This window comes from Phyllostomus hastatus, unplaced genomic scaffold (assembly GCF_019186645.2).
Source record: "Phyllostomus hastatus isolate PE091 unplaced genomic scaffold, TTU_PhHast_1.1 phas_contig_40, whole genome shotgun sequence".
Taxonomy (NCBI): domain Eukaryota; kingdom Metazoa; phylum Chordata; class Mammalia; order Chiroptera; family Phyllostomidae; genus Phyllostomus; species Phyllostomus hastatus.
Genome location: NW_025333872.1, coordinates 2,874,201 through 2,902,066, shown reverse-complemented (window position 1 = coordinate 2,902,066; position 27,866 = coordinate 2,874,201). Strand labels below are relative to the sequence as shown.

Sequence of the window (27,866 nt, the reverse complement as noted above, 5' to 3'; positions counted from 1 at the left end):
ACTCAGGGTTTGGGTTGAGTGTGGGCGGCCCGCCGAGTCCTGAGGACCGTCGTCCGTGATACAGCAGAGCAGCCATGGCAGAACCTCAGCCCGCGTCTGGCGGCCTTACCGACCAGGTTGCCCTCGGTTGCTGCTCGGACCCGGACCCCAGCACCAAGGTGGGCGCAGAACCTAATTTTCCTTAGACTGGGTCCTGGCGTGGCGCAGTTGACTTCAAAAAGGGAGCAGATGCCCAGGCTCAGCCAGCCCGGTTGGGGCTGAATTCGAAGGACCGCTGCTGCACCTCTGCCCGCCTTGGACGGCTGGAGTGGGCTGGGAAGAGGGCTAATGGTATCCGATGGGGAATTTGTGAAAGAATCTTTGTCTTGAGGTTGTTTCAAGGCCTGCAACCCAGGTTGTAGTAACTTTTTAATTTGGGAACCGTAACTGGAAGCCATAACTAACTCCGGGTCAAATCCCTTGTCTGTGAGTGTGCATGTTCCCTAGGTTAATAACCAAGGCAGATGAGAAGCGCAGTTTCAGAGCTTCCAGTTTGGGTTCGAAGGTCTCTATACGTGCCGGCCTCTCCCAGTCTGCATCATTTTTCCGTAACTGCCCTGGCTCCAGGCTTAAACTCCTACAACTAATTTGATCGCTTCGGGTTTAACCGCGCCCAGAATTTCGCCTTTCCTTGGCTCTTAAAGTATGCGCACGGCCGCACTTCTGCCCTCCCTCTGTAGTGGTCCCCAGGAGAGATGCCACAATCATGGAGCTTAGATCTGACAGGAATCTTAGAAATTTCTTCATCAATCTTCTCATTGCAGCTGAGACCCTGTAGTGGAAGGACCTGTTGCATATGAAGGCTTTCACCCCTTCAGCTTGCTTAACATGTCTGTACTAAGTAAGAGTCAGTGTAACTAACTCACTGAGGTGTGGTGCATCCGTGCGTTGTCAAGATTAGACATAGCAGCTGGCTGGTTTATTCCTGTGTACTCATCAGTGTCAGTAAACGCCTTTGTGTATTTATACAATGGGCTGGGAAATTTTTTAATTCTTTGAAGAATATGCTTTAGGCAGCCCTGTAAGAAGGGTGCATAACGTTGATCCCTGCTTGTTCTTTGTGTTCAGGACACAAAGAGTCACACACTTCTCATTGCTAAAGCGTTTGAATAATATTTGGTACTTAGGTTAGACAAACCTTAGTCACTGCAAAACTAAGGGTGAAGAAATACATTTATATATGTACATACATATATACACATACATGTAATCTCTCACACTCATCTCACTTGTATACCTTCTAATATATAGTAACACCTAGTTATTTCACATAATATAGAGTCATTCAGTACAAGTGAATTTTCCAGATATCTGGGAATTTTATGTAATGAGCTATTAAAAAATTTTCAGGGAGATATTTATAATGTTTATTCAGTACACATCCTTGCATTCTTAATTTACACTTTTCATAATCTAAATTTCTCTTGGTGATTTGGAGCAGTTATTTTTTGAGATCAGTAATTTTTGGCCTTTGAGATACTACCATGTGGAGGACATAAAATGGACTATGTACTAGCAGCTGGTACATATTAAGTGTGTCAGGTCCTGGTTATTGTCTTAAGTACATTACTTAATTTTATCCTCACAAAAAACCATCGAGGGAGGCATAATTATCTCCATTTTACAAATGAGACTCTGGCACATAGGTATTGAGTAACTTGCCCAGGGAGGAGCCCACACTCCCAGCCTCTACCCTAATCAGCTTCTGGATTTCAGCACTAATTTTGGAACTTGAAGGAAAGTAAAACATCTAAATGAATTAAATGCAGCCTGATTGCTAATCAAGCTGCATTTATGTAGAGATGCAGCTATATATAGCTGCATATATATACATATATACCTGCTATATATAAAGAATGTTTTGGGATACAGGGATGAACAAGATGTGGTCCCTTCACCAAACGTACATCAACTCTAACATTAAGTGGAACTGGGAGTAATGTCCTATTGAAATTAGAAAGCACCCTGGGAGCACAAGAGGTAGAAACTTTTGAAGGCAGCATCAGTGGTATGGTGTGTGCATAGGGTATTTGGAGCGTGAATACCTATATTTGAATCCCTTGTTCTGTCATTGGCTGCAGTGCTTTTAGCAGGGTACTTAGGCTGAGTTTGTAAAAGCAGCATAAAGAGGGCTGCTAGGGTGATAAAGTGCATTGGTGTTCTCTAAACTGTGAAGGGTGATACAATTTAAGGTTGTATTTCAACTGGAGATCAGGGACTGCTAAAGCAGAAGGTGGGAGTGGGTGCATTCCTTGAAAGATGGGTGGGATTCCAATACCACTGGGACACAGAATTATGTAGGAGGGCATTCTAGGTGGAGGAAACATCTAAGTAAAAACGTGGTGCATGTTCTGGAGAGGTGAGTTACACATTTTTGGTTGAAATGCGGGTCATCTAAGCAGTGGAGCAGTGGCAGAGAAGGCCAGAATGATAGGTTGAATCCAGACCTTGGAGAAAGCTTTGAATGTCACATCAAAGGAAGTTGGATTTTATAAGGGTAGTGGGAACCATTCAGGATTTTGGAGCATTCAGTTGAGTAGATTGGAGGGATCCAAGCCTGAGGTGATAAGGAAACCTAAAAGGCTCTTCCCAGAAAATGACATAAGTGATGAGGGTCTGATTTGAAAAGGAGACAGCAGCAGTGGTGGAAGGCAGCTTGCTTGTTGATCATTTGCATCTGTGTCGTAAAGGCAGACCAAAGCCTGTGTGCTAACTTTCTTCATAAGGCCAAATGCTTCTTTTTCCAAGTGGTAATCAGAAATTCACTCTTTCAGCTATTTCTATCAGTGTCCTTTAGTCCAATAATTTGGAGTGATAGGTGATGGAGTTGGGGAAAACTTTCAGGGTTAGTGATATTTAAACTGAGTTTTACCAAACACAAAGGAGGTAGCCAGGTAGAGTTGGTTCAGGGGTAAAGGGAAGAAGAAATTTGAAAAAGAAGAAGGAAGGACAAAGCTAGATGGACAAATGATTGTTCTAGGCAGAGAGAGTTGTAGTATATAAAAAAATCATGATATCAGAGAACTGATACAGACCTACAAGTAATACATACAATGAGACTGAAGTTACAGGTAGTGCGCCGTTGAGGGAAAGGTACTCAGTACAGCCACTGGGATGCTCAAAGAAATTATGAGCACTCGCATTGCATTCACTTGTTTTTCTCACCTTGTAAAGATTTTTATTTGGTAAATATGTTTTATAATATGTGTGTTTTAATAGTATATTTGTACTTGTACATAATTAAAATAAATATACATTTATTGGGGTTCAGTTTGTTTTGAACTGATAAGGGAATGAAACAAAAAATGTTTGAGACTACCAGTTTAGGGGATTTGTGACAAAAAATGAAGTTAGGAAGTATGCATCAACCATATGTGCTTGCTTTTGAGACTTCAGTTTAAAAGCTGTGAGGCACCACTGAAGGATTGATTTTTAATCCATAAATGACCCAACAGGGTTTTCATTATACAAAGATCACTCTGGTAGTATTATGGGAAGATCATTCTGGACTGCATTATAAACCTACAGGAAGCAGAGAGACCAGGGAGGCTATTGAAATCACCCAGGCAGGAAGTAATGAAGACTTGGTCAAGGCAATGAACACTGGAAAGGCAAGGAGGAAGATTCCAGAGGATGTAAGCAGTTGGGTGGATGGGGCACCTGGATTGGATTCTGTAGGAGTAAAGAGGGAGAAATCTAGGAAGACTCCAGGTATCTGACTTGGGCTAACAAGGGATTCCAGAGACATTCCCTAATGGAAATATAGGAAGGAATGTTTATTTTGGCTGTGATGAAGTTAATATTTTGACCCAAATAGAACTGATGAGTATGCTGATGGAGACTTCAGGGCAGAGCTGAGGTTGGAGGTATGGCCTGGGGCATGCAACTTGGGAATCAAAAGCAACAGCTGGTAGTGAAAACTCTAGGTGTATTTTATAACAGCAGGAACAATGATAAGCAGAGTAGTTTGCTCTGGGACAGGCTCTATGCCAAGCACTTTCATGTGTTATCTCATTTGCTTTTCAGCTGAACCCTAGGAACTGAGAACTGTAATTATCGCCATTCAAAAGACATGAAAACTGAGCTTTAAGGAAGGTAATGATTTACTCAAGATAACAGTGGTAGAGTCAGCATTTGAACCATATTGCCAAGGAAGATTTATTTCTCTCACATTTGTGTTTTTTGTTCTCCTTTTGCATTTTGCATGAAATTTGAAAAGTCTCATGATACTGAGGGCTTCTAGGATTTTCCTGTTTCTCTTATATTGTAAGAGTAGTCTGGCAGGTGTGTTTACTAATATCTCAGGTAATTTTTACATTTGGAAAACTTTCCTTTGTGTCTCCTAGCTATTTCTGTCTCCCTTATCTATAGGGAAAGTATATTGGAAGTATGTTGTTGGCTGTGGAGTTATAGAGTAGGAAGGAAAGGACCACAGGAAACCAATTTAGATAAGATAGAATGAATGTAGAGATAGTGGCTGAATTATTTTCCAGAGCATTCTTCACATTCTGACACGAGTTGAGTCAGGGAAATGACACTAGAAGGAGGACAGCAGTAAAGAAAAAAATATATTGTACCATATTGTGCATCAGCCTGGTGGCCCAGTTATCATATAGTAGTCAATTTGTTCCCCTCAGATACACTGTGTTTCCGAGAGGATCTTCCACTGAAGGCAGTTGTGATTTGAAAAAGTCAGGAAAAAACACAACTTTATCATTTTTTGTTTTATAGGAGATATGACATTAGAGGTAAAGAGTTAAGCCCTTTTCCCTTTGATAACAATATGACCTTTGACTAACTCTAATTTGTTTCCCAGGAAACAATTAAAATGGTGTTTGTTCCTTCGGAATATTGTTTATGCTAAAAATAACTCAATTGGTAAATTGCATCTGGAGAGGGAGACTTCTAAATACCAAATGGGAAGCCACAGCTTTGGGCTTCCCGGAATTCAGTGGCTCTTTCTTTTGTGGAGATTCTGGAAGTGATGCCTGTGGAGTTGCTACCAGCAATGTTGGCTCCTCTGGGACGCAGGGCTGCACACCTGCCCATTGTGGACCTTCTCCCCACACCTGATCTGCCCCACCCCTTTTAAGGATTCCTGCGGAAGAGGAACACCTGACGCTGCTCGGTGGCAGGCGGTTTTCCTGACTGATACACCTCTTCTGCCTCTGCTTGTCTTTTAAGTCTGAATGTTTAGTTGAGCTGTAAGATTTCCTGCTGGGAGTGATGCAACACCTTTGAAAATGGATTTGGGAGAAATTGTTGATAGGCTCCAAAAGGAATTGGCATCACTGTTATTAAGGTCAAAATATACACGTTAGGCCAAAGAAATTTAAAATTTTCTGAAATTTGGCTAGTGCTAATTTTTTTTTTTGAAATTTTTCTGAAGACTGAAGGGGATAGAGACACTGGAGATTTTGATCTTAAATAAGATGTACTCTCTTACAAAGTTCCCTAGTAATAGTTCTAGAGAAATGAGTGTCTTCATCACTAGAAAGATAATCTGAGAGGTAGAGAACACAAAGTCAAGCAAATTTTTTTGCCATTTGTTCTGGCATCTTGATAAGTTTTGCTATATCCTGAAAACACATAGTGACCAAACATGTCCCATTGTTGGGGGCAGTTGTATAAAATTAATTTGGAGACTTCTGGGAATGGAGTACATGTACACTTCCCTGTGCCTAATGATAAGTACAGCTAAAACTCTGAGCATTATATACATGTAACCAACACAGGAAGACTCTGAAAGGTGAAGAGAAGAAGGCAGACTGGCTAGGGACTCGAGACCCTAAAAACAACATGGTAGTGAGTTTCGTCAGTTTTTTTTTTCTCATATAGCCCAGACTTGAGGCTAAAGAAGCTAGCAACCCAGAAATGCCAATGGGTGTGCGCACAAAAAAAGCCCAGTGAAAGCCTCCCTCTTGCCACAGGACCAGGAAATAGGCAGTTTTTCCTGGTAAGACAGAAACTTTTAGATAGTAACAGCTCTGCTGCAACTCGACACCACAGAAAAAACTGTGGGTGCAACCCCATGTATGCCAGCAAAGGCTGAGTGGGGAGCTTGGTCTTCTGCCCAACAGGCTGCACTGAGGTGCCCCACCTCCCCCTGCTAGGGTAGTATCAGAGGAGGCTGAGCAGGGAGCCAGAACTTTCCTCGCACTGGAAGTTACAAGTCCCTCCCTCCCACCCCAATGCTATGTCAGAGGAGAAATACGGGAAACCTGAAATTCCACCACAACCCAGCTGTGGCAATATTTTAAGACAATTATACATGGGAGAGAGTAAAAGGATGTAAAGAGAGGTAAGGTTTCTGTACTTCACTCAAGCTGATAAATGATGGCACAAAGTGACTGTGATAAGTTACTTATACAGGGGTGGGCAAAAGTAGATTAATAGTAATAAATAGTACAATAAAAAATAATACAAGAATCAGCTCATGGACTCATGACTATAAACCTACTTTTGCCCACTTCTATATATAACAACACCTAGAGCAACCACTAAAGGAACTGTACAAAGAAATACATGTAAAAAGACTCTAGCCCTGGCTGGTGTGGCTCGGTTGGTAGGAACATCATCTTATAAATCTAAGGGTAGCAGGTTCATTTCAGGTCAGGGCACATACCTGGGTTGTGGGTTCATCCTGGTTGGGGCACATGTGGGAGGCAAGCAACCAATGTTTCTCGCACATTGTTGTTTCTCACTCTTTCCCTTTCTCTCTCTTTCTGGAATAAAAAAATAAAAATAAAATAAAAAATTTAAAAAAACACTCTAGAGAAATCAAAGTGAAATTATTTTAAAAAAAGTTCAATAATCCACAGAAGGGCAAAAGAAAAGAATAACAAAGAGAAAGCAAAACAAAAATAAAATGGCCAACTTAAGCCCTAATATTTCAATAATTACATTAGGTGTAAATATACTAATTAAGACAGAGATTGGTGGAGTAGATTTAAGAACATGCCCCAGCTTATCCATATATGAGGTGGTGGATTTTATTGTGATCATTTTGTAGCATAAAGTCTAGTCATTATACTGTATACCTTAAACTTAAATGGTACTATATGTCAAGTATATCAAATTAAACTGAAAGAAAAATTTTAAATGTCCCAACTATATGCTACCTATATGAAGCTCACTTCAAATATAATGATAGAGGAAAGTTAAAGTAAAAGAACAGAAAAAAATATATATATTATGCAAATATTAATCAAAAGAAAGCAGGAGTGCCTATGATAATATCAAATAAAGTAGACTCCAGAGCAAAGAAAATGAACTTAGAGAAATACATTATAGAATGATAAAAGGGTCAATTGACTAGAAAACATAACAATCCTAAATGTGTGTGCAGCAAACAACTGCAAAATGTGTGAAGCAAGAGGTGAAATATAAATGGAAAGGAGAAATAGATCCACAATTACTGTGGATCTACTGGAGTAATAGAGACGTCATTACTCCTGTTTCAACTATTAATAGAACTAGACAGATTTAACAACAACTTTAACAAATAAGATTCAATCAGCAAACAAGACCTAATCAACATGTATAGAACACTCTGCCCAATATTAACAGAATAACACTTTTTTCCCTCACATGCCCACAGAGAATATTCCAAGATAGACCATGTTATGGGCCCTAAAAGTAACTTACAGATGATAGCAAGGCTACCAAAACGAATTACCAACATCAGGGATGAAGTAGGAACTACCACCAAGGACTCTGCAGACATCAGAAGACAGTAAGGCAACGATTTGCAACTGGTGCGCCACAAGAATTTTGAAAACACACAATATCTGACTAGTCGGGGCACTGAGCTCTTTTCCCTTAGATTGTCAAGTAAAAAAAAAAATGACAACAGCCACCACAACAATGGCTGTCCAGTGTGAATAAGTCAAAATTACACCTGTTTTTTTTTTTGTCAGATTGCCAAAATATATTTTTTGGTTTGCCGCAGAATTTTAGTAATTAATTTATGTGTGCCATGAGATGAAAAAGGCTGAAAATTACTGCAACAAGGGAATGCTAAAAACAACTATGTACATTAATTAGACAACTTACATGAAGTGGAACAATTCCTTGAAAAACACAAAACTGTCAACTTACCCCATGTGAAATAATTTAAATAGCTCTATAACATAAGGAAACCAAATTCTTAATTAATAATCTTCCAGAACATCTCCAGGCCCAGATGAGTTCACTGAAGAATTCTTCCAAACTTTGAGAAAAATTCATATCAGTTTCACATAGTCCCTTCAAGAAACGTGAAGACAAGGGAGCACTTCCCAATTCATTTTACAAAGCTCCTATCACCAAGACACTAAAACCACATGAAGACAGTACAAAAAGAGAAAACTACAGACCAATATCCCTCATAAACATAGACATAAAAATCTTTGACAAAATATTAGCACATAGAATTCAGCAATATATAAAAAGAATTACCCACCATGACTAAGTGAAGTTTATTACAGTTATGTGAGCCTAGTTTTGTATTCAAACATCAGTTAAAATATTTACCTTAAGAGGCTAAAGAAGAAAAACATGATCATATCAATTGATGTAGAAAAGGTATTTGATATAATTCAATACCATTCATGGTTAATTTTTCTAGAAAAGAATAGGAATGGAGGAGAACTTCAACTTGATAAAGAGCATCAATAAAAATCTTACAGCTAACATTGTTCATAATCATGATGCTTCTTACCTTTAGGGGGACAAGGCCAGGATGTCTGCTCTCACCACTCTTATTTAACATAGTGCTGGAAGTCCTACCTAGCACAGTAATGCTGGAAAAGGAAATAACAGTATGCAGATCAGAAGGGGGAAATAAAACAATCCCTAGTTGCAGATGACAATTGTCTATATAGGAAATCCTAAGGAATCCTACAAAAAACTCTTCTAGAACTAACTGAGTTCAGCAGGGTCACAGGATACAAAATAAACATACACAAATCAATTGCATTTCTATACACTAGCAAAGGATATGAGCACCAAGATGAAAAATACAATACCATTTACAGTTGCTAAACAAAATTAAATACTTAGGTATATGTCTAAAAAACATGTCTAGGGCTTGTATGCTGAAAATTACCCAGTGCTGATAAGCCCTGGCTGGTGTAGTTCAGTGGATTGAGTGTGAACTGAAAGCATTTGTAACTCAGTGGATTTGGCCTGTGAACCAAAGGGTCACTGGTTCGATTCCCAGTCAGGGCATGTGCCTCGGTCGCAGGGGCAGGTCCCCAGTTGGGTACACACAAGAGGCAACTACACATTGATGTTTCTCTCCCTCTCTTTCTCCTTCCCTTCCCCTTGCTCTAATAAATAAATAAATAATCTTAAAAAAATTACCCAGTGCTGATAAAAGAAATCAAAAAAGATCTAAATAAATAGAAAGACATACTGTGTTCATTAATGGATGACTCAGCATAGTAAAGATGTCAGTTCTTCACAAAATGATATGTATATGTTTAACAGAATCCCTATCAAACCTTTTTATAGACATAAGCAATCTTATTCTAAAATTTATATGGATGGTAAAGAAACTACAATAATTTTGAAAAGAATAAAGTGGCAGGAATTAGTTTTACCTGTTTTTTAAGATTTACTGTATAACCACAGTAATCACTATCTTTTCAACAAATGGTGCTGGAGTGTTTGAACATACATAGATACAAATGAAGCTTTAAGTTAAGTCTCACATGCCAAAAAAGGAAAAGAAAAACTCCATTTAGAGGTACTCAAAGGGACCTTGACCCTTTCTTTGGTTCATATCCCTGCCCTGCTCTTATAATTTTATCAGGATTATATTGTAGACACATAGGACATGCACTAGAAACATTCTTTAAAAAAAAAAAAAACTTTTCACTGCATTTTTTCCATTACCTTTTAGCCCCCACCCTCCTACAATCACCACACTGCTGTCCATGTCCATGAGTCCTTTTTCCTTCTTGCTCGATCCCTCCACCCCCAACCTCCCCCCATCCATAGCTGTCATCCTGCTCTCTCTGAGTCTGTCTCTATTTTGCTTGTTTGTTCTTTAGATTCCACATATAAGTGAAATTATATGGTAATGGTACATGTGTCTTTCTCTGTGGCTTATTTCACTCAGCATAATGTTCTCAGGTCCAACTGTTGCAAAGGGTAAAATTTTCTTTAATATAGCTGAGTAAATGTCCATTGTGTAAATGTCCCATAGTTGTTTTATTCACTAATCTACTGATGGGCGCTTGGGCTGTTTCCATTATCTTGGCAAGTGTAAATGACTCTGCAATGAACACAGGGCTGCTTATGTTCTGTGGAATTAGTGTTTTGGGCTTCTTCAGATATATTCCCGGGAGTGGGACTGCTAAATCAAAAGGCAGATTCATTTTTAATTTTTTGAGGTATCTCCATGCTGCTTTCCACAGTGGCTATACCAGTCTACATTCCCACCAACAATGCAAAAGGGTTCCTCTTTCTCCACATCCTCGCCGGCACTTGTTTGACTTATTGATGATAGCTATTCTGACAGGTGTGAGATAGTACCTCATTGTGGTTTTAATTTGCATCTCTCTGATGATTAGTGATGTTGAGCATCTTTCATATGTCTACTGGCCATCTGTATGTCCTCACTGGAGAAGTGTGTCTTCACCTGAAGACACACCTATTTTTTAATTGGATTGTTTTTTTGGTGTTGAGTTTTGTAAGTTCTTTATAGATTATGGATATTAATCTATATCCATATCAGATTAGATATTAATCTAATCCTTATCAGATGAATCAGCAAATATGTTCTCCCATTCTATGGTTGTCTTTTTATTTTGTTGATGGTCTCATTTGCTGTGCAAAAACTTTTTAGTTTCATGTAGTCCCATTTGTTTATTGTTTTCTTTTGTTTTGCTTGCCTGGGGAGATATATCAAAATATTGCTATGAGCAATGTCTGAGATTTTACTGCCTGTGTTTTCTTTCAGGGTTTTTATGATTTCAGGTCTTAATATTTAAGTCTTTAATTCATTTTTTAAAGTATATTTTATTGATCATGCTATTATGGTCATACCATTTTTTCCTCCACTTTATCTTCCTTTACCCTGTACCCTGCTACCCACCAGTATCCCCCCTTCCTTACTTTGTGTCCATAGGTGGTATATATAAGTTCTTTGGCTTCTACATTTTCTATACTATTCTTAACCTCCCCCCTGTCTGTTTTGTACCTACCAATTATGCTTCTTATTCCCTGTACCTTTCCTCCATTCCCCCCTCCCCTTCCCACTAATAACCCTCCATGTGATCTCCATTTCTGTGATTCTGTTCCTGTTCTACTTGTTTGCTTAGTTTGTTTTTGTTTTTTTAGGTTCCCTTGTTGATAGTTTTAAGTTTATCATTTTACTGTTCATATTTTTTATCTTCTTTTTCTTAGATTAAGTCCCTTTAACATTTCATATAATAAGGGCTTGGTGATGATGAACTCCTTGAACTTAACCTTAACCTGGGAAGCACTTGATCTGCCCTTCCATCCTAAAGACAGCTTTGCTGGATAGAGTAATCTTGGGTGTAGGTTTTTGCCTTCCATGACTTTGAATACCTCTTTCCAGCCCCTTCTTGCCTGCAGGGTTTCTTTGGAGAAATCAGCTGATATTCTTATGGGAACTCCTTTGTAGGTAACTGTCTCCTTTTCTCTTGCTGCTTTTAAGATTCTCTCCTTCTCTTTAATCTTGGGTGGTGTAATTATGATATGTCTTGGTGTATTCCTCCTTGACTCCCAAAGAAATTGGACTTTCTGAGCTTCCTGGACTTCCTGAAGTTTATTTCCTTTGCTAGATTGGGTAAGTTTTCCTTCATTATTTTTTCAGAAAAGGTTTCAATTTCTTGCTCTTTCTCTTCTCCTTCCAGCATCCCTATGATTTGGATGTTGGAAAGTTTAAAGTTGTCCTAGAGGTTCCTAAGCCTCTCCTCATTTTTTTCTCTTTAACTCTTGTTTCTTCATTCTGTTTTGGTTGAATGTTTATTTCTTCCTTTTGCTCCAAATTGTTGATTTGAGTTCTGGTTTCCTTCTCTTCACTGTTGGTTCCCTGAATATTTTTATTTCACTTTTCATAGCCTTCACTTCTCCCTCTATTTTGTGTCCATACTCAAACATTTCTGAGAGCATCCTGATTCCCATTGTTTTGAACTCTGCATCTGATAGGCTGCCTATCTCCTTGTTGCTTAATTCATTTTCTGGAGGTTTTTTTCTGTTCTGTATTTAGGCTCTATTTCTTTGTCTTGCACACTTGTACATTGTAAGGGGCAGAGCCTTAGGTATTCACCAGGGCTGCATTCTAGCTGTATGTGGGGAAGGGGTCAGAGAAGGAACAATGCTGCTTGCTTGGCTCTCGCCTGGCTTTCAGTCACTTCCCCTGCTACCCACAAGTGAATTGGGCCCTTCTGGTGGTGATTCCTGGGTGGGTGGGTTTGTGTATGTTCTAGAACCTCATGGGTCCCTCCAATGCCTGTGAGACTGGGAATTTCTCCCACTGCCACAACCCCCACAGGTTTTTACAGCCAGGTGTTTTGAGGCTTTAGTTTCTTGAGGCTGTGCCGTCTGTCTCGCTTCCCAGTTGTTCCTCCCAGCTTATCAACTCTAGAATGTGGGACTGTCTGGTCTGCCAGTCGCTGCTTGCTATGCGTCCTTTCTGCCCCAGCTGCCTGTGTCTACTCCTTCTACCAGTCTGGATGAGTGTGTCTTATTTAACTCCTTGGTTGTCAGACTTCCATGCAGTTTGATTTTCTGGCAGTTCTGGTTGTTTTTTGTTTTTAAATTGGTGTCGTCCTTCTTTTGGTTGTGTGAGGAAGGAAAGCATATCTACCTCTTTAATCCATTTTGAATCTCTTCTTGTGTGTGGTGTAAGAAGGTGGTCTGGTTTCATTTTTCTGCACATATCTGTCCAATTGGTATATAAATGGTATTTTCCCAATACCATTTATTGCATAAAATATCTTTAGCCCATTATATGTGCTTGCTTCCTCCATCTGTAAAGGTGTGGATTTATTTCTGGGCTCTCTATTCTGTTCCATTGATCTATGTGCCTGTTTTTATGTCAGTACTATGCTGTTTTGATTACTATGGACTTACAGTATAGTTAGATATTAGATAGTGATTACTCCAACTTTCTTTTTCTTTCTCAGGATCACTGTTGTTATGTGGGACCTTTTGTGGTACATTTAAATTTTTGAAATATTTACTCTAGTTCTGTGAAATACGACATTGGAATTGTGATAGGAATTGCCTTGTATCTATAGATTGCTTTGGTCTTGTGGACATTTTAATGATGTTAATGCTTCCTGTCCATGAAGATGGAATATGCTTCCGCTTATTTTAGAAGCATTCTTGATTGTACCTTTATAGTTCTTACACACTATAGTTTTACACACTCAGTTTTTAAGTCAAGTTGGGAGTATATTCCCTCAAAACTGGATTATTTTTATTCTTTTTTTTATAAGGCAAAGGAACAAATCTCTGTTACATAGTAGTTATGCCAGAAAACCTAAAGATAGTTTAGACATCAAGAACTCTTACTTTTATAGTTCCCAATTTGAACGTGATAGGGGAAAGACAAAGTTAAAAATCGTCTGATGAAGCATAAGGAATCTAGTTGATAATATTGTAGTAACTATGTGTGGTGCCAGGTGGGTACAGAACTTATCAGGAGGATCACTTTGTAAGGTATATAAATATCTAACCACTGTGCTATTTGCCTAAAATTAATATAATATTGAATGTCAACTGTAATTGAAAAAATTAAAATTAACAAAGTAAAAATAAAACAAAGGATTGTCTGATGAGATAAAACATGAATATAAGTCTTTTAAAACACAAAATATATTTATTTTAAACAGTATTTTATAACTATGGCAATAAACAGTCATTTTAAGGATCTTTTTAAAATGGAACTTTTTCTCAAGATCATTCAAGTGTTTGCTAGAAGTACTGAAAGTTACAGAATTATATCTATATCATCATTTATCTAACTATTCCTTTGTTGTTAGAGACAGTTTAGCCAAGGTGGTTGGAAGCAAAAACTTTGTAGTCAAACTGCTTGGGCTGGAATCTTCTCTCTGCCACTTGCTCTTTCAGCTATACAGTGGGGGTGGTAGTAATGCGTGTCTCATGGGCTTGTTGTGAAGATTGGATGAGTTAATTTCTGTGAGTCACTTAGAACAGTGTTGTCTGCCACATAGTTACTATGTAAGCATTGTGATGAGTGTCTTTGTACATAAATCTTTGTTAGAGTTTTCCAATTATTTCCTTAGATATTTTTGGCAGTGGGGGGTAGGGCTACCTCTTGACGAAGACTATGAACTTTAAAAGATTCTTAAGATCCAAATTGCTTTCCAGAAAGATATCAGGATAGGGGTAGGGTAGGCAGGGTTGGTGAACTTATTTTATAGTACTTGGCACAGCATCTTTAGGAAAAAAAAGTCTGTGTGTAAGATGCATGGATTTGAGCGTAGCCTCCATGGACTCAATAGAAGTAATGACAAAGTTATCTGCAGTCTAGTGGTACTAATGTCAGCACTACAAAGATGCTGAAGAGAGAAAATATGAATGTGACCAATGTGTTAGTGGTGGAATGGTAAACTGGGTCATTACAGAACAGGTTCTAAAAGGTAGTTTTTAGATTTTAGACTTGTTTTAAAACTAAAGAAGAGACCAATAATGTTGGATGCAGCTTGATTGGAAAGAAAAGTCTAATGAAAGTTTACTTACTCATTCAACAAATATTTATGGGCACTTACTGTGTGCCAGGTTCAGTCTGAGATACATCACTCAATGAACAAACATCCCTACCCTTAACACATTATATTCTAATGTGGAAAGAAAAACAATAAAAATAAATATGGAAAAAATAGGCTAGGGTAAGAGGATTGTGGTGAGTTACCATTTTAATTAAAGTGGTCAGGTAAGTCCTCATTGAGAGGATGACATTTGAGCAAAGATTTTAAAAGATTAGAAGTGACTCTCGGGGAGGAGCATTTCAGCAGAGGAACTAGCAGCTCCAAGGCCTGTGGCTGGAACGTGGTGGAAAAAGACCCCTTTGAGAATAGATGTAGGGGCAAGGTGAAAGAGAGGAGTGCCAGTTAGTCTGGGTGGGGGTACAGTAGCTGGATTCAGGGCATTGGCGGGGGTGGAGGGTGGTGGTGACGAGTGTGGCGTCAAAGAATTTAGGGAAACTAGTTGGAGGCTCTGTGTGCCCAAGAAAGAATTTTGCTGACAGAATTTGCTGACAACTAATAGCTTAATGGTGAAGGAGGGGACTAAAAACTCACTTAGAAAGTAAAATAAAAACAGGAATTGGGGACTTTCTCAAGATAGGGACAAGCAGTACTAATGGTGCCAGTAATAGCTCCTGTATTACATTGTAAAACGATAATTGATGTCTATAGCAATGTTCTAGAATCATCAAAATAAAATTAAATTCTGTGCATTTTTAAGATAGATAAGTAGATAGCTGAGGTTTTCTATATGCAGTAGTCATAACATTTCAGGTAGTTGTAATCATTTGAAAAAACCGGTGTAATAAATCAAAGCCTCAAGTGACAGACTTAACTTTGAGATGTTCATTTGCTATTGCTGGTAAATGGCTTGAAACAACACAGATTAACTATCTCAGTTCTGCAAGTTGGAGGTCCCATGTGGTCTCACTGGGCTAAAATCAAAGTATGGACAGGGCTGCCTTCCTTTTGGAGGCTCCTGGGGAAAGGCCTTCCAGACTCTTTCAGGTTACTGGCAGAATTCACCTCGTTTCAGTGTGGGACTGAGGTCCTGGTTTCTTTGCGGGCTGTCACCCAGGGGTCATCCTTAACTCCTTGCACATGTGCCCCTACATCTCCTAGATAGCAGCCGCACATTGAATCCTTCCCACCCTTGAATCTGACTTGCTCTTCTGCTACACCTCTCCACTTGTACCTTCTGTGCCATCTCCCAGTCTCTTGGATGTTCCTCTTCTGCTTTTAACATCTCATAGTTTGAACCCACCTGGGTAATCCAGGATAATCTTCCTATTTAAGGTCAGTTGATGAGTAACCTTAATTCCATCTGCAAAGTTATTCACAGCAGCGATTAGTGTTTGATAGAATAACTAGGAACATCTTTAGAATTTAGTCCTTGGCTATAACTCCTGTAGGAGCCTGCAGTGCAGTGGCTGTGCACCATGTCTGGTGTGAGGCAGGCAACTGTCCTCCGTGAGGCCTGCCAGGTATAGGTATAGCCTTCGTAATTGCCTGATGTTGGACCTGTGTTTTGGCCTAGAGCCAGCCTTCTCAAGCAGACATCGTAACTGATAAGAGCAATCGGGAGGGAAGGATATTTGCTAGTTTCGTAGTGTTAACAGAGCCTTTTTTAATTGCTGCTGCAACAAGAATATGAAGTGGAATTGGTTCTGCTGCTATTTTGGTCTCACTTCATTGCAGTCAGGAGAAACTTTGTAGGCGTGTTTGCACTTAGGTTCAGCAGGAGAAATCAAGACCTGATTGTGAGTGCCAGATCCGTGCCTGGATATCAGGAGCTGCGTTTCTCTTTTTCAGCTCTTTGCTGAAACTGAGACTTTAAGGAGTGTAGTACCTGACTGAGAAAAGCCATCCAAGTATTCTAGACTTGTAACTTCAGAACCAACTGCCTTATATGATATTATAAGCAGTGAATGAAGAATTAAGTTGCTACATTCATTAAGGTCAGCTTATTAAGGTAGTTTTTAGTCTAGTTTTGTTTTTGTTTTAAATGAGACTTTTAATGCTTGAAATAAAAGTACATTTTGGTTACTTAAAATTTAGCAAAAAGAAAAAATATACTTTCCTAATGATACTGAATGAATCAGATCTGTTTGTATTTATATGATGTGAGTTGTAGGGGAGAGATGTCTGTGTGGCTGCAAAGGGAGAGTTCAGGATTTTCCGGCCTGTCTTGTCAAGTCCTTGGGTGACAAGAATAAAAATTTTTTAGGAAGCACAAACTAATGAACAGTCTCATGGTCTGGAAGATACCTGTGGTAGAAGAAGACCCAAACTTAGAAAGTTGGGACAATTAATTTAAGCACCCTGAGGATGATTCTCATCTAGTACATGGGGATATTAATATCTATAGATAGTGATGTGTCATAGTAATATGCCTCATAAGGTTAAACCCCTCGGCATATTATTAAAGCTAGTCATTTTAACTCCATGAGTTATACTCTCTGCCCTTTTATCAGTCAAATTAAGCCTTTTGTTTCCTAATTTTTAAATTGGACAGTTTTCAATGGTGTTAGAGACAGAAACTTTTTACCATTTTAGTTACTTAGGAGTTTAGGATCTTGTAACTCCTTGCTATGATTACCAATACATAGTTCTGTGAGGGCATTTATGCCTCCATTCAACAAATTTTCAGAGATTTTAAGAATTCAATCTCTTAAATAAAGCTAGGGCTTCTTTATTTCTAATGTCACTGACTTAGTTTGGCTAACCTGAAAACCAACTGGAGATAAGGATTTTGTTCTCAATAGTTTATTTGGGAGCTAGTAAAAGAAATCTCCATGGAATGGGGAAGAGAGGCAATAAAAAGTCTGTAAGAATAAGGGCATTTTGGGCTTCAGTCTTGCTAGGAAGCCTCTGAGAAACTGGGTAGAACATGCCTCAGAATTGCCCCATTAAAGGGCAAGGAAGCAAGGTTTTTTTGTCCATTATTGGCTGAGGGTCATTCCTGGAGTGCAAACGCCCTGGCACTTTGGACCTGCCCCACCCTGTGACTTGAATATACTTTTGGGCAGAGAGCACAAATTGTAGGTAATAGGTATGGAAACCGTTTCCAGGTGATTTCCATGGCAGAAGAGACAAAGTTGTTTTCTTCTTAAACATTATGTTGCAGTGGTAGACTGTTTACATCTTGTTATAGTAAACACAATTAATTTTGGTAATAAATGGTAAAGCTTCAAGGTATTTAATATATACTGTTTCTCCTTAGGATTTTCTGTTGCAGCAGACCATGCTGCGAATTAAGGATCCTAAGAAGTCTTTGGATTTTTATACTAGAGTTCTTGGAATGACGTAAGTAAACTCTCTATTGGTGCCTGTAATATTTAAATATATAGCTTTGCAAATATAGTGAATGTTTTGAGACCAATTTTTAAAAATGGGTTAAAGTTTGCTTCATAAATCACAAAAGTCTTAGACAAGGCTTGCTGGCTAGGGCTTCTGTTAAGCTCCTCCCCTCCATCCCAGCCAGGCTCACTGGACAGTGACTCCAGTACCTGTATTTTCTCTTAACTCCCTTCTCTCTGAGAGCTGCCAGTTAAATCCTTAGTGTGTCTATCCCTGGCTGGTGTGGCTCAGTGGATTGGTTGCCAGCCTGAGAACTGAAGGGTTGCCAGTTCAATTCCTAGTCAGGGCACATGCCTGGGTTGTGGCCAAGTCCCCAGCTGGGGGCGTGTGAGAGGCAACCAACAGATCTAGATCAATGTGTCTCTCACACACTGCTGTTTCTGTCCCTCTCTTTCTTCTTCCCTTCCCCCCGTCTAGAAGTAAATAAATAAAATCTTTTAAAAATTAATAAATTACTATTTCTCTAATAAATCCTAGGTGTGTCCATATCCTTTTGATATTATAGCCACTTTTAGCCTCTTGTTTACTTCAGAAAACATATAGATATGAAGACATATTACTCAGAAAATGAATGACTTTACCTAAAACTGGCCATCTGTCCCATTTTTATAGGATTTGTTTTTTTTGTTTGTTTGTTTTGCTGGACAGGTAATATCCACAGATCTCATAATTCTTAAAGTATTTTTGTGTATTTTTCATGATTTGAGATTGTTGTGTATTTATGATAATATAGATAAAGTATAAAATGATTTTTAATGTACTACCTAGATAACTCACATTGACATTGAGAGAAAAATTCAGGTAATACAGTATATGTCTATGTTTAGAAAATCTAACCAGTTCAGAAAAATACAAAATGAAAAGCAGTAACCTCCCTCTCCTAGTTCTTCTCCCCAAAGATTAATTGCTGCAAACAATTTCTTGTAATATTTTTCAGAAAAAGTATTTTGCATATATTTATGGCATATTTAAAGGACAGAATGAAAAACAAAGTAATTGCACACTTGCCATTTGCAGGCATTTTACATATTATTTCCTTCCATCTTCAGAGTAGGCCTGTAAGGCAGAAACCAAAGCTTAAAGACATTAAGTTAGTGACCCCAAATTTGAAGCCAGTTCTGATTGGTTCCAAGGTTGATCTTGTTTTTAAAGAGCCCCCAAGTAGGGGGCTTGACATTGTACTGAAAGACATGCTCAGCTGAGAAAAGCAAGTTTCAACAGGGTCATTTGCCTTATTTCCCATCTTATTAGGCTATAAGGCTTAGACAGTCTGCTTCAGGTGCAGAGATAGTTTTTCATGGTTGGAGTATTTGAGATATTTGATACTTTTATAAATAGATTAGATAGAATAAATCTTATTTGTGATAAGTCAATACATAGATAGATCTTAGTGGGCCAAGGCATATTACATAGCAGTGATAAGTAAAAGATTTGGAATAGAATTCTAGAAACTTTTCATTTGCTATGATTATGATGAGGTCATCTTAGAGCATTTAATCCATAGCAATCTAAAAAAAACTGTAATGTATGTATGCTCATTCTAAACTACTCCTTGCAAAATAATCTTATACTGTAAACTCACTTTATAGGCCATAACTTCAATGATCTTTTCTAAAACTGCAGGATTTAGTAATTCATTCTCTCTTTCTCTCATCAGTCACTCCTTTCCACTGGCTCTTTCCCCGCAACATACAAAAATGCTTAAGTCTTTTCTATTTTAGGATAATTCTTGCCCTCCTTCCCATCGTCCCCCACCATCAGTGAAGGTAGACCATGCTTGCTGTTTGACTTGCTCACCTTCCATCCTCTCCCAGGTCGGGCATTCCAGGCTCTGCTGCCCCACGCTGCTGAAACTGCCCTCATAGGATCTTCCATATCTCATGGCCTGTTCTCAGTCTCAGTCCTGTTTGACCTTTCTGCAGTATTTGACACCATTAACCACTTTATTGTTGACATTCACATTCTCTGTGGTAGTAGTCTGTCCTTCCTTCTCTCTTACCACATATCCTCAATTTTTTTCCTAGGAGTTTTGGCTTAGTAAGAAGTCAGTCTATTTATTTATTTATTTACTTTTTTAAATTTAAATTTTATTTTTCAATTATAATTTACATTTAATATTATTTTGTATTAGTTTCAGGTGCCCAGGTTAGTAGTTAGACAATCATATACTTTTAATGCATTTATTTTATTAACTGAATATATGACTGCATGTTATATATCTGAAAGGACAAAAAGTAATGCATTGTATTTTTCACTAAAAATAAAATTTCCTTTTGAAGATATCTTTTTGCCATTTATAAACAAGTACCATAATTCCAGCTAAGTTTCCTCATATTTGAAGAATTGATGCTATTTGGAGAATTGATAAATTACAGGTTTGCTTTTTAAAAGTTTTTTATTTCACTGATATTATAGGTAAATAGGTGTTTTGTTTTGTTTTGTTTTAATGAGAGCTTTTTTATTGGCTGAATACTTTTTTATTGGTTTCCCCTGCTTTTCCTATTAAAATGGCCTCACTATACACAGGTCCTATTCTTAGTAGAACTTGAATATGTTTATGTTAATTTTAGAATGAATCAACTCTTCCTGTTGTTAATTGATTCAGGCTTGTTGTTGTTTAATTTCAGGCTACTCCAAAAACTAGATTTTCCCACTATGAAGTTTTCACTCTATTTCTTGGCGTATGAGGATAAAAATGACATCCCAAAAGATAAAGATGAAAAAGTAGCATGGGTATTCTCCAGAAAAGCTACGCTTGAGCTGACACAGTGAGTATGAGTTTTTATCTTCTTACATTCTACATTTTTTAAAAGCTTGGTTTTACACTTTTTTTCCTTTCCAGCTTAATTCAAACCTGGTCTACCCAATCATTTTGTGTTTATAGCAATATGCTAGACTGTTTTTATGGAGCTTTTGGCCTTTGTATGGTTCTTGTGGCATAAGTAGAACAAGTGAGATCATTTGCTTATTAGATAATCTAAGATTGAAATGGCAAGATATTTGCCAAACTAGAGCTAAGAGATATTTAGGTACTATAACTAAGGTTTTACAAAGTGTTGAAATAGGTATTCCCCTTCTTTTTATTCTTTATGTTGTTTTTGTGCACTCTTTAACAACCAGTAAACAGCATTTGTTTCAGGGTGTGTGATTTTGTGTGTCACCAGATTCACAGCAGCTCTGAGATCAGACAGACCTAGACGTCAGCCTTGACTCTGAACAAGTTATATCACCTCCTTAAGTGACAGTCTAGTTTATAAAATGGAGGTGCTCAAAGACAGCCCATAGAGCTGTTGTGAGGGTTTAATGAAGTAAAATGTGCTCGGCACAATAAATGATAGTTACTTTTATTGGTATCCGGATGCCTGGTTTAGTCTCCTTAGTCTAGCTAAAATCACACTTGGCCCGTTTGGTCTGTTTACCCTTTCTGTAGTTGAAAACTTAATATTTACAATAGCAGAGATTAGACCAAGTAGATTAGCACATATATACACATGTGTATATATGTAATATATAGTACATATACAAATTTACGTATAAGTGTATATATACATATGTGGTATATATATGAGGTCAGTCCATAAAGTATCCATCCATCCACATAATATGAAATATAGAGACATTTATTGATTGAAGAAGATATAAGAACCCTTGTACATAGGACAATGACGCCTCAGTCCCCTTCAAAGCAGCCAACTTGGGACCTCACACAGTTCTTCCAATTGCCATCAGCTGCCCCATTGTTTTTCCTGAATTTCATCAGTGGTCTGAAATCTCTTCCCTTTCAAAGGTGATTTCAGATTTGGGAAAAGCCAGAAGTCACAGGGCACCAAATCTGGGCTGTAGGGAGGCTGAGTCACCTGGGTGTTCTAGTTTCACAAAAAAACCCTGCATGAGGTATGATGCATGAGCGGACTTGTTTTTGTGATGAAACTGCCAGTCCCCAGTTGCTCATAGCTACAGTCTTCTGAATCATCCAAATAGTTTCTGCAGAGGAACGTTTAACCCTAACACAACATATGATGCCGATTCATTGCTCTACTCACTCAGTCATTTTGAATGTGATGGGCACACAGTACAATGCTCACTCAACAGCCTTGACTACCCCCACTGGCTAGTACTCTGAAGTCATTGTTCACACATGCGCATTCCAGTCCATTCTCCTCGGCTGCTGGTTTACATCGATGTCGCACAAACTGTTCTTGTTAACGATGGCTGGACGTTTTCCAGACAGACCCCATCTATATATAAAGATTTTAAAGATAAATTGTTGCAGATTTCTTTTCGGAATCTCTGTTCTACAGGTCACTTGTAATTATGTTTCCCCTCCTTCTATAGTAATTGGGGCACTGAGGATGATGAGACCCAGAGTTACCACAGTGGCAATTCAGACCCTCGAGGATTTGGTATGCCTCCCTATTTGTATGTAATATATATGGATTTGTGTGCTTTCGTGTTGTGTCCCTATTTATGATTATAACAAGTCTAAAACATTAAGTGTAATTAATTTATGGTTATTTTCATTTGCGCAAAAAATTTTATTGAGGAGTTGCTTAATCTCATAGTCTCAGACTAAACTTTAGATCTATTCTCACAGTGATTTTACTTGTCTGTCTCTGTGTTATAGTGACTTTTCAATATAAAAAACAAAACAAAACTATGGTTAATAATAATCTTGATTTTTGCTAGCATACACCTCTGCCTTGAACTGAAATCTCTGTCAAGATAACAAGATAATAGGCTTAAACTGGCTTCTATATGGTTAGTGTCAACCTTAAACCTTTCAAGTCTTAATAGATTAAACTGTGTATAAGCCAGTATTAGGCATATTTTAAGTAACTTATATCAGAGGAATAATTAATTTACTATACCCCACCAGTTAGACTTAGATTCTTGTTCTGTAATGCAGGGTGGGGCAAGAGTAGGTTTGTAGTTGTGAGTACACAAAACACAGAGTTTATTCTTATATTATTATTTATTAATTATTGCATTTTCCATACAAAGAACTGTAAATCTACTTTTGCCCTGCACTGTACATTATAGTTTTTGATCCTACCTGATTCAGTCTGGTCTTGGATGCCTTTTATTTTGGAATATGCTAGTTGTGGAAGCCTCTTGTGGCTCTTGGCTGCCCTGTTGTAATGATTTCTTCCTTCTCTCTGCCTTGTTTTGGGGGTGGTCACCTCAGGTCACATTGGAATTGCGGTTCCTGATGTACACGGTGCTTGTAAAAGGTTTGAAGAACTGGGAGTCAAGTTTGTGAAGAAACCTGATGATGGTGAGTCTGCTGTTGTTTTCTTCAGGCCTCTCTGTTAGTTACAGCACATTTGCTAAGCATCCACAGAAAGGGGGCTGTTGTAGTAAAACCCTTTTGGTTGGAAGTAACTTTGAAGATTTGTACTTCAAACAGCTTAAGGGAAGAAGGGAAAGTATTGGAAGAAACCTGCTTATTTTAGGGAAATGGAAGCCAGCAGCTAGGATGGCTTCACAAGGGACTAGACACAGGATGTGGGCAGCCAGCGAAGATTTGGGCTCCTTCACCCACCCTTCGACCCTCCCATGTTCTCTCACTGGCTGCCAGCTTTCACTGTCTCAGGGGTTATCTAGTGTCCCACCCCAAATAAGTTCCTTAAAGTCTATTTTCTAATATTTCTAATTTTTCTAATATTACTGTAAGTGTACCAGATCTCTTCACTTAATAATTGCCTGGTATTTCTTGTTTATCTTTTACGACCTTAGCATGTCCTTATGTTTTATATGTCTCTTAAAATAGTGTATATCTGGACGTTTGGGTTTACATGTATTAGAATTTATTTTACTTAAATCTATTTCTGCCATCTTAATTTATTATTTCTGTTTTCATTTGAAACTTTTCACTGTTTCATTTGAATCTTTTCATTTTTTTTTCTTTTATAAAAAAAGCACAAATGTTAGCAGTAAATATATGATTTTGATTCTTTTTATTAAAGATTTTATTATTTATTCTTAGAGAGGGAAGGGAGAGAGAAAGAGAGAGAGAGAAACATCAATGTGCGGTTGCTGGGGGTCATGGCCTGCAACCCAGGCATGTGCCCTGGCTGGGAATTGAACCTGCGACACTTTGGTTCTCAGCCCGCGCTCAATCCACTGAGCTACACCAGCCAGGGCTCATTTTTTCAATTAAAAGATTTGTTACCAGATATTCTCCCCAGTAGGAGAAGAACTTGCTTCCTTTTACTCCTGTCATGTTACTATTGCCCATTCTGGAATAGTATTGATTTTTTAAAGATAATAAATACAAGGGTGGGCAAAAGTAGGTTTACAGCTATAATACAAATAAAAAATGCAATGATTAATAATGCAAGAATAAATTGCTCCACATGCAACTGTAAACCTACTTTTGTCTGTGCTGTATATCAAGGTGTTTGATCACCTTTTTCTCTGTACATCTTTTACAGCACTTTTTACTTTTCTGTCTCTTTATTAAATACCTCAACTCAAACTGTTTGCAAAGAGTTTTGAGGCTTTGTGTGTCTGGGATCCATGTCTTTATTACATGAATAGCAGTTTGGTTGAATATAAATTTTAGGTTTATTTTTCTTCAGTCTTGGAAATAGAATGCCATTGTCTTCGTTTTTCATCCAGTGTTGCTGGTGAAAAATCTGCTATCTGATTTGTGTTCTTTTGTACATTGTCTTCTGTTTTGTTTTAGATGCTTTTAAAATTTATTTCTTTGTCCTTGCCTTCTTTCTAGGAGATTTACTCACACTGGCATACCAGTTAGCAAACATTTCCTCAAATGTATCTGTTCTGATCATCATCTTTTGTGTTCTCATCTACTGTTTTATTTCAGCTATTATAATTTGGATTCTCAAGTTTTGCTTGGTTCCTTTAACTTCTTTCATATTGGTTATATTTCATATTCTATAAAACTTGTACATGTTTTAATAGTTCTTGGTCCATCAGTCTAATATATGTTCTTGTTTGAATCCATAATCCATTGTTTGTTTTATGATTATGTTCCTCAAAATCTTGTTATTTTGGTCTTGGGGTTTTTTGGTTTTTTTGTTTGTTTGTTTGTTTGTTTGCTGCAGCTATCAGCTATTCCAGTCCATTAGGCAGTGAGAATGAAGAGAAGACCAGATTCAGTCCTTAACAATCCACTGACTTCAGGGAGATGGGCTGGGCAGAGACCCATAGGCACCTGAAAATGAGAATTAAACACATCACGTTCTGCATAACAAGTTTTTAAGTTAGATCTTCCTGCTTTGTCCCTCGGGGACAAAGTATTAGCAGTATTAGTAAGAGACAGTCCTGAGATTATCATCCCTTAACCCTGGTTGTGTAGAAAGTAAAGGCTGGAGATTACTTGGTTCCCACATGTTTTTCTCAACTCCCACAGTCTTCTGTAGTGCTCTCATTTACTCCTGAGGACATCTGAACCACTAGAACAAACCCACCCCCCATCCCACCCCTATGTTATGCTGATGCCCAAGATACTAGGAGGAACAAGAACCAAACTCATAGAACTCCCTCTCTTTATTTTCCTACAGCAATGATGGACTGACTGCCTTCTGGTCTAGACCTAAAGTACCCCATTCCACATAGATGGGTTAAAACAGTCATCCCACCCCATCACCACAATTCCTCTCCCAATCATCACCCAAAGGGTTCTTTTTCCCCCCACTTGCCATCTGTGTTCCTCTGGGGTACACCTTGGAGAAAGGAACCAGAGATAGGAGTCAACTAATTCAGCATCTTGGTTCCATGATGAATTTCTGAGGTCATGTTTTTCCTTTAAGCAAACAGATCTACTGTTGGACCTACTAGCTTTTCAGTCCCAGGTGTGAATTCCTGTGAGAAAGAATTTGATTGGCAGACCTTGGACTGCACAGAGTAGTCCTGACAGGGCTTGTATGACTCAAGCACCTGGGTCTTTTGGCCTTGGGTGTCCCTTGAGCATGTCCTTATTCTTCCTCTTCAAAATAAGACAATTTCTGTAACTTCTCAACTGGTAGCATGAAGTGATACTGTGAATTGAAGTAATCACCTGATAACTAGAAGGTGTAGCCAGTCCCACAATTTATTTCATTAGAGTTGGATTCCAGGTAAGTGTAGAAGATAATTCATCATTCTGAAAAACATACATTTGGGCCACACTGACAACAGATATTTTTTAAATTAAAGCTATAAACAGAACAATGTATTTTATTGAAATGCAAATTGAAATTTGAAGTAATAAAAAGTATATTTTAAATTTTTCAGGTTTTTTAAAAACTCTTTTTAATTATGAAAATCATTTCATTTTACAGGTAAAATGAAAGGCCTGGCATTTATTCAAGATCCTGATGGCTACTGGATTGAAATTTTGAATCCTAACAAAATGATAACTATTATTTAGTTCTGTGACAATAATGCTTTGAGATTTCAGTAAGAACAGTGTGGGAGGTAAAAAAGTGAAACAATGTGATTTGAGATATTCAGATAACAGAAGCATCTAGGACTGATATTTCCAATTCAAATTATTCCCAATTCAAATTATTCTTAAGTCCATTTCCCCTCCTATTTCAGCTGTTTTTAACCTATCTGTTCAGTCATTCTAGTTTTAAAGTAGTGCTTTGTCATGTGTCCTTGAATGTAGTTGTATAACATTACTTTTTTAGGTAATAATTAGAACAGTTCCCTTCAAAAGCTGCATTTGCCTTCTCTCTCCTAACTATGATTTCTCTACAAGTCTGCCTTTGAATCATTTAAAAAAAACATTTAACATGTTCTTGAGGCTACCTTCTGGGGTTTTAGTTCCTCAGAGATAACTCTTCACAGTAGAAAGTAAAGAGCACTGAACAAAAATGAAACTTTCTGTGTTCTTCAAATAGTATAGAGTGTTTACAAAAGAGAAGGCACTCTTGAGAGCAGTTCAGAATCCTGCTGACAAGGATGCTGGCAGAAAAACTAATTTCTTCTTATTTATAAAGTACTTTCAAAGTTCAAGGACTAAACTCTTTAATTTGGGATGGGGAGGAGGATGGGAATATTATTTCCTGGGTATGTATGTCACATATTTTATCTCGCTTAATCCTCCCAACTATCCTGTGAGAAAGGAAAGAGGCTAGACATTTAAGATAACTTGAATGAATTAAGACAATGCAAATAGTCTCAAGTACTCAAGATTTCATCATAATTTTTAGTATTTAGATCGTACCTCATAAATTAGTACCTCATGACATGCCCTTCACTAGTCCCCTGTCGTGAATACCTTCAGTGAGTTAACGTTATCCTCTCACTCAGCCTGGGTACCACGGGAAGGGAAGCAGCCTGTAGCACACAGCTGCTCTGGGGATGCCCACTGTTCTTGTGTGAGTGGTGCTTGTTTTACTTATGAAGAGCCCTTACCCCAAGATCTTCCAGATGCCAGTAATCATTTAGGATAAATTATGATCTGTGACAACAATACTTAGTTATCAGAAATCAGCTTAGTGGTCTTCCCTGCCATGATTGACATTGGTGGATTTTTAAAAACTAAACTGATTTGGAAAATCTCCTAGGGCCCGGAGAAAAAGAACATCCAGCAGTGGTTTGACAACAGGTAGATTTCCTGTAGACTCTGGTGGAAGGTCTTTGGGCAGGCCATGCCAACTGTGCTTACACTGCTAGAGGCACTTTACACTTCCTTTTTGGATGGAATGGATTTATGTGAAGCAACTCAAACAAATAGCAATACTCACAGACCAAAATAAAATAAATATTTAAATAAGACGTAAA

The 27,866-nt window shown here is 38.1% G+C and overlaps 1 protein-coding gene across 2 annotated transcripts; it reads left to right on the top strand.

Moving 5' to 3' along the window:
- Positions 1–27,866, top strand: GLO1 (glyoxalase I). Of its 2 annotated transcripts, XM_045844187.1 has the most exons (7): positions 23–158; positions 4,066–4,134; positions 17,992–18,074; positions 20,756–20,896; positions 22,464–22,531; positions 23,314–23,403; positions 26,417–27,866. In XM_045844187.1, the coding sequence occupies exons 3-7, from the start codon at positions 18,013–18,015 to the stop codon at positions 26,503–26,505; spliced, it is 450 nt and encodes a 149-aa protein (XP_045700143.1). In that variant the 5' UTR covers positions 23–158; positions 4,066–4,134; positions 17,992–18,012; the 3' UTR covers positions 26,506–27,866. The 2 variants fall into 2 exon arrangements, with proteins under 2 accessions (XP_045700142.1, XP_045700143.1); XM_045844186.1 differs by lacking the exon at positions 4,066–4,134 and having other exon boundaries at positions 1–158.

What these genes read in the sequence shown, in the direction of transcription:
- GLO1 (XM_045844186.1), top strand. Translation starts at nt 75, where the DNA reads ATGGCAGAACCTCAGCCCGCGTCTGGCGGCCTTACCGACCAGGTTGCC. An exon ending in TTCAGACCCTCGAGGATTTG is followed by an intron (nt 22,532 to 23,313) that starts GTATGCCTCCCT and finishes TGGTCACCTCAG; the next exon opens with GTCACATTGGAATTGCGGTT. An exon ending in TGTGAAGAAACCTGATGATG is followed by an intron (nt 23,404 to 26,416) that starts GTGAGTCTGCTG and finishes TTCATTTTACAG; the next exon opens with GTAAAATGAAAGGCCTGGCA.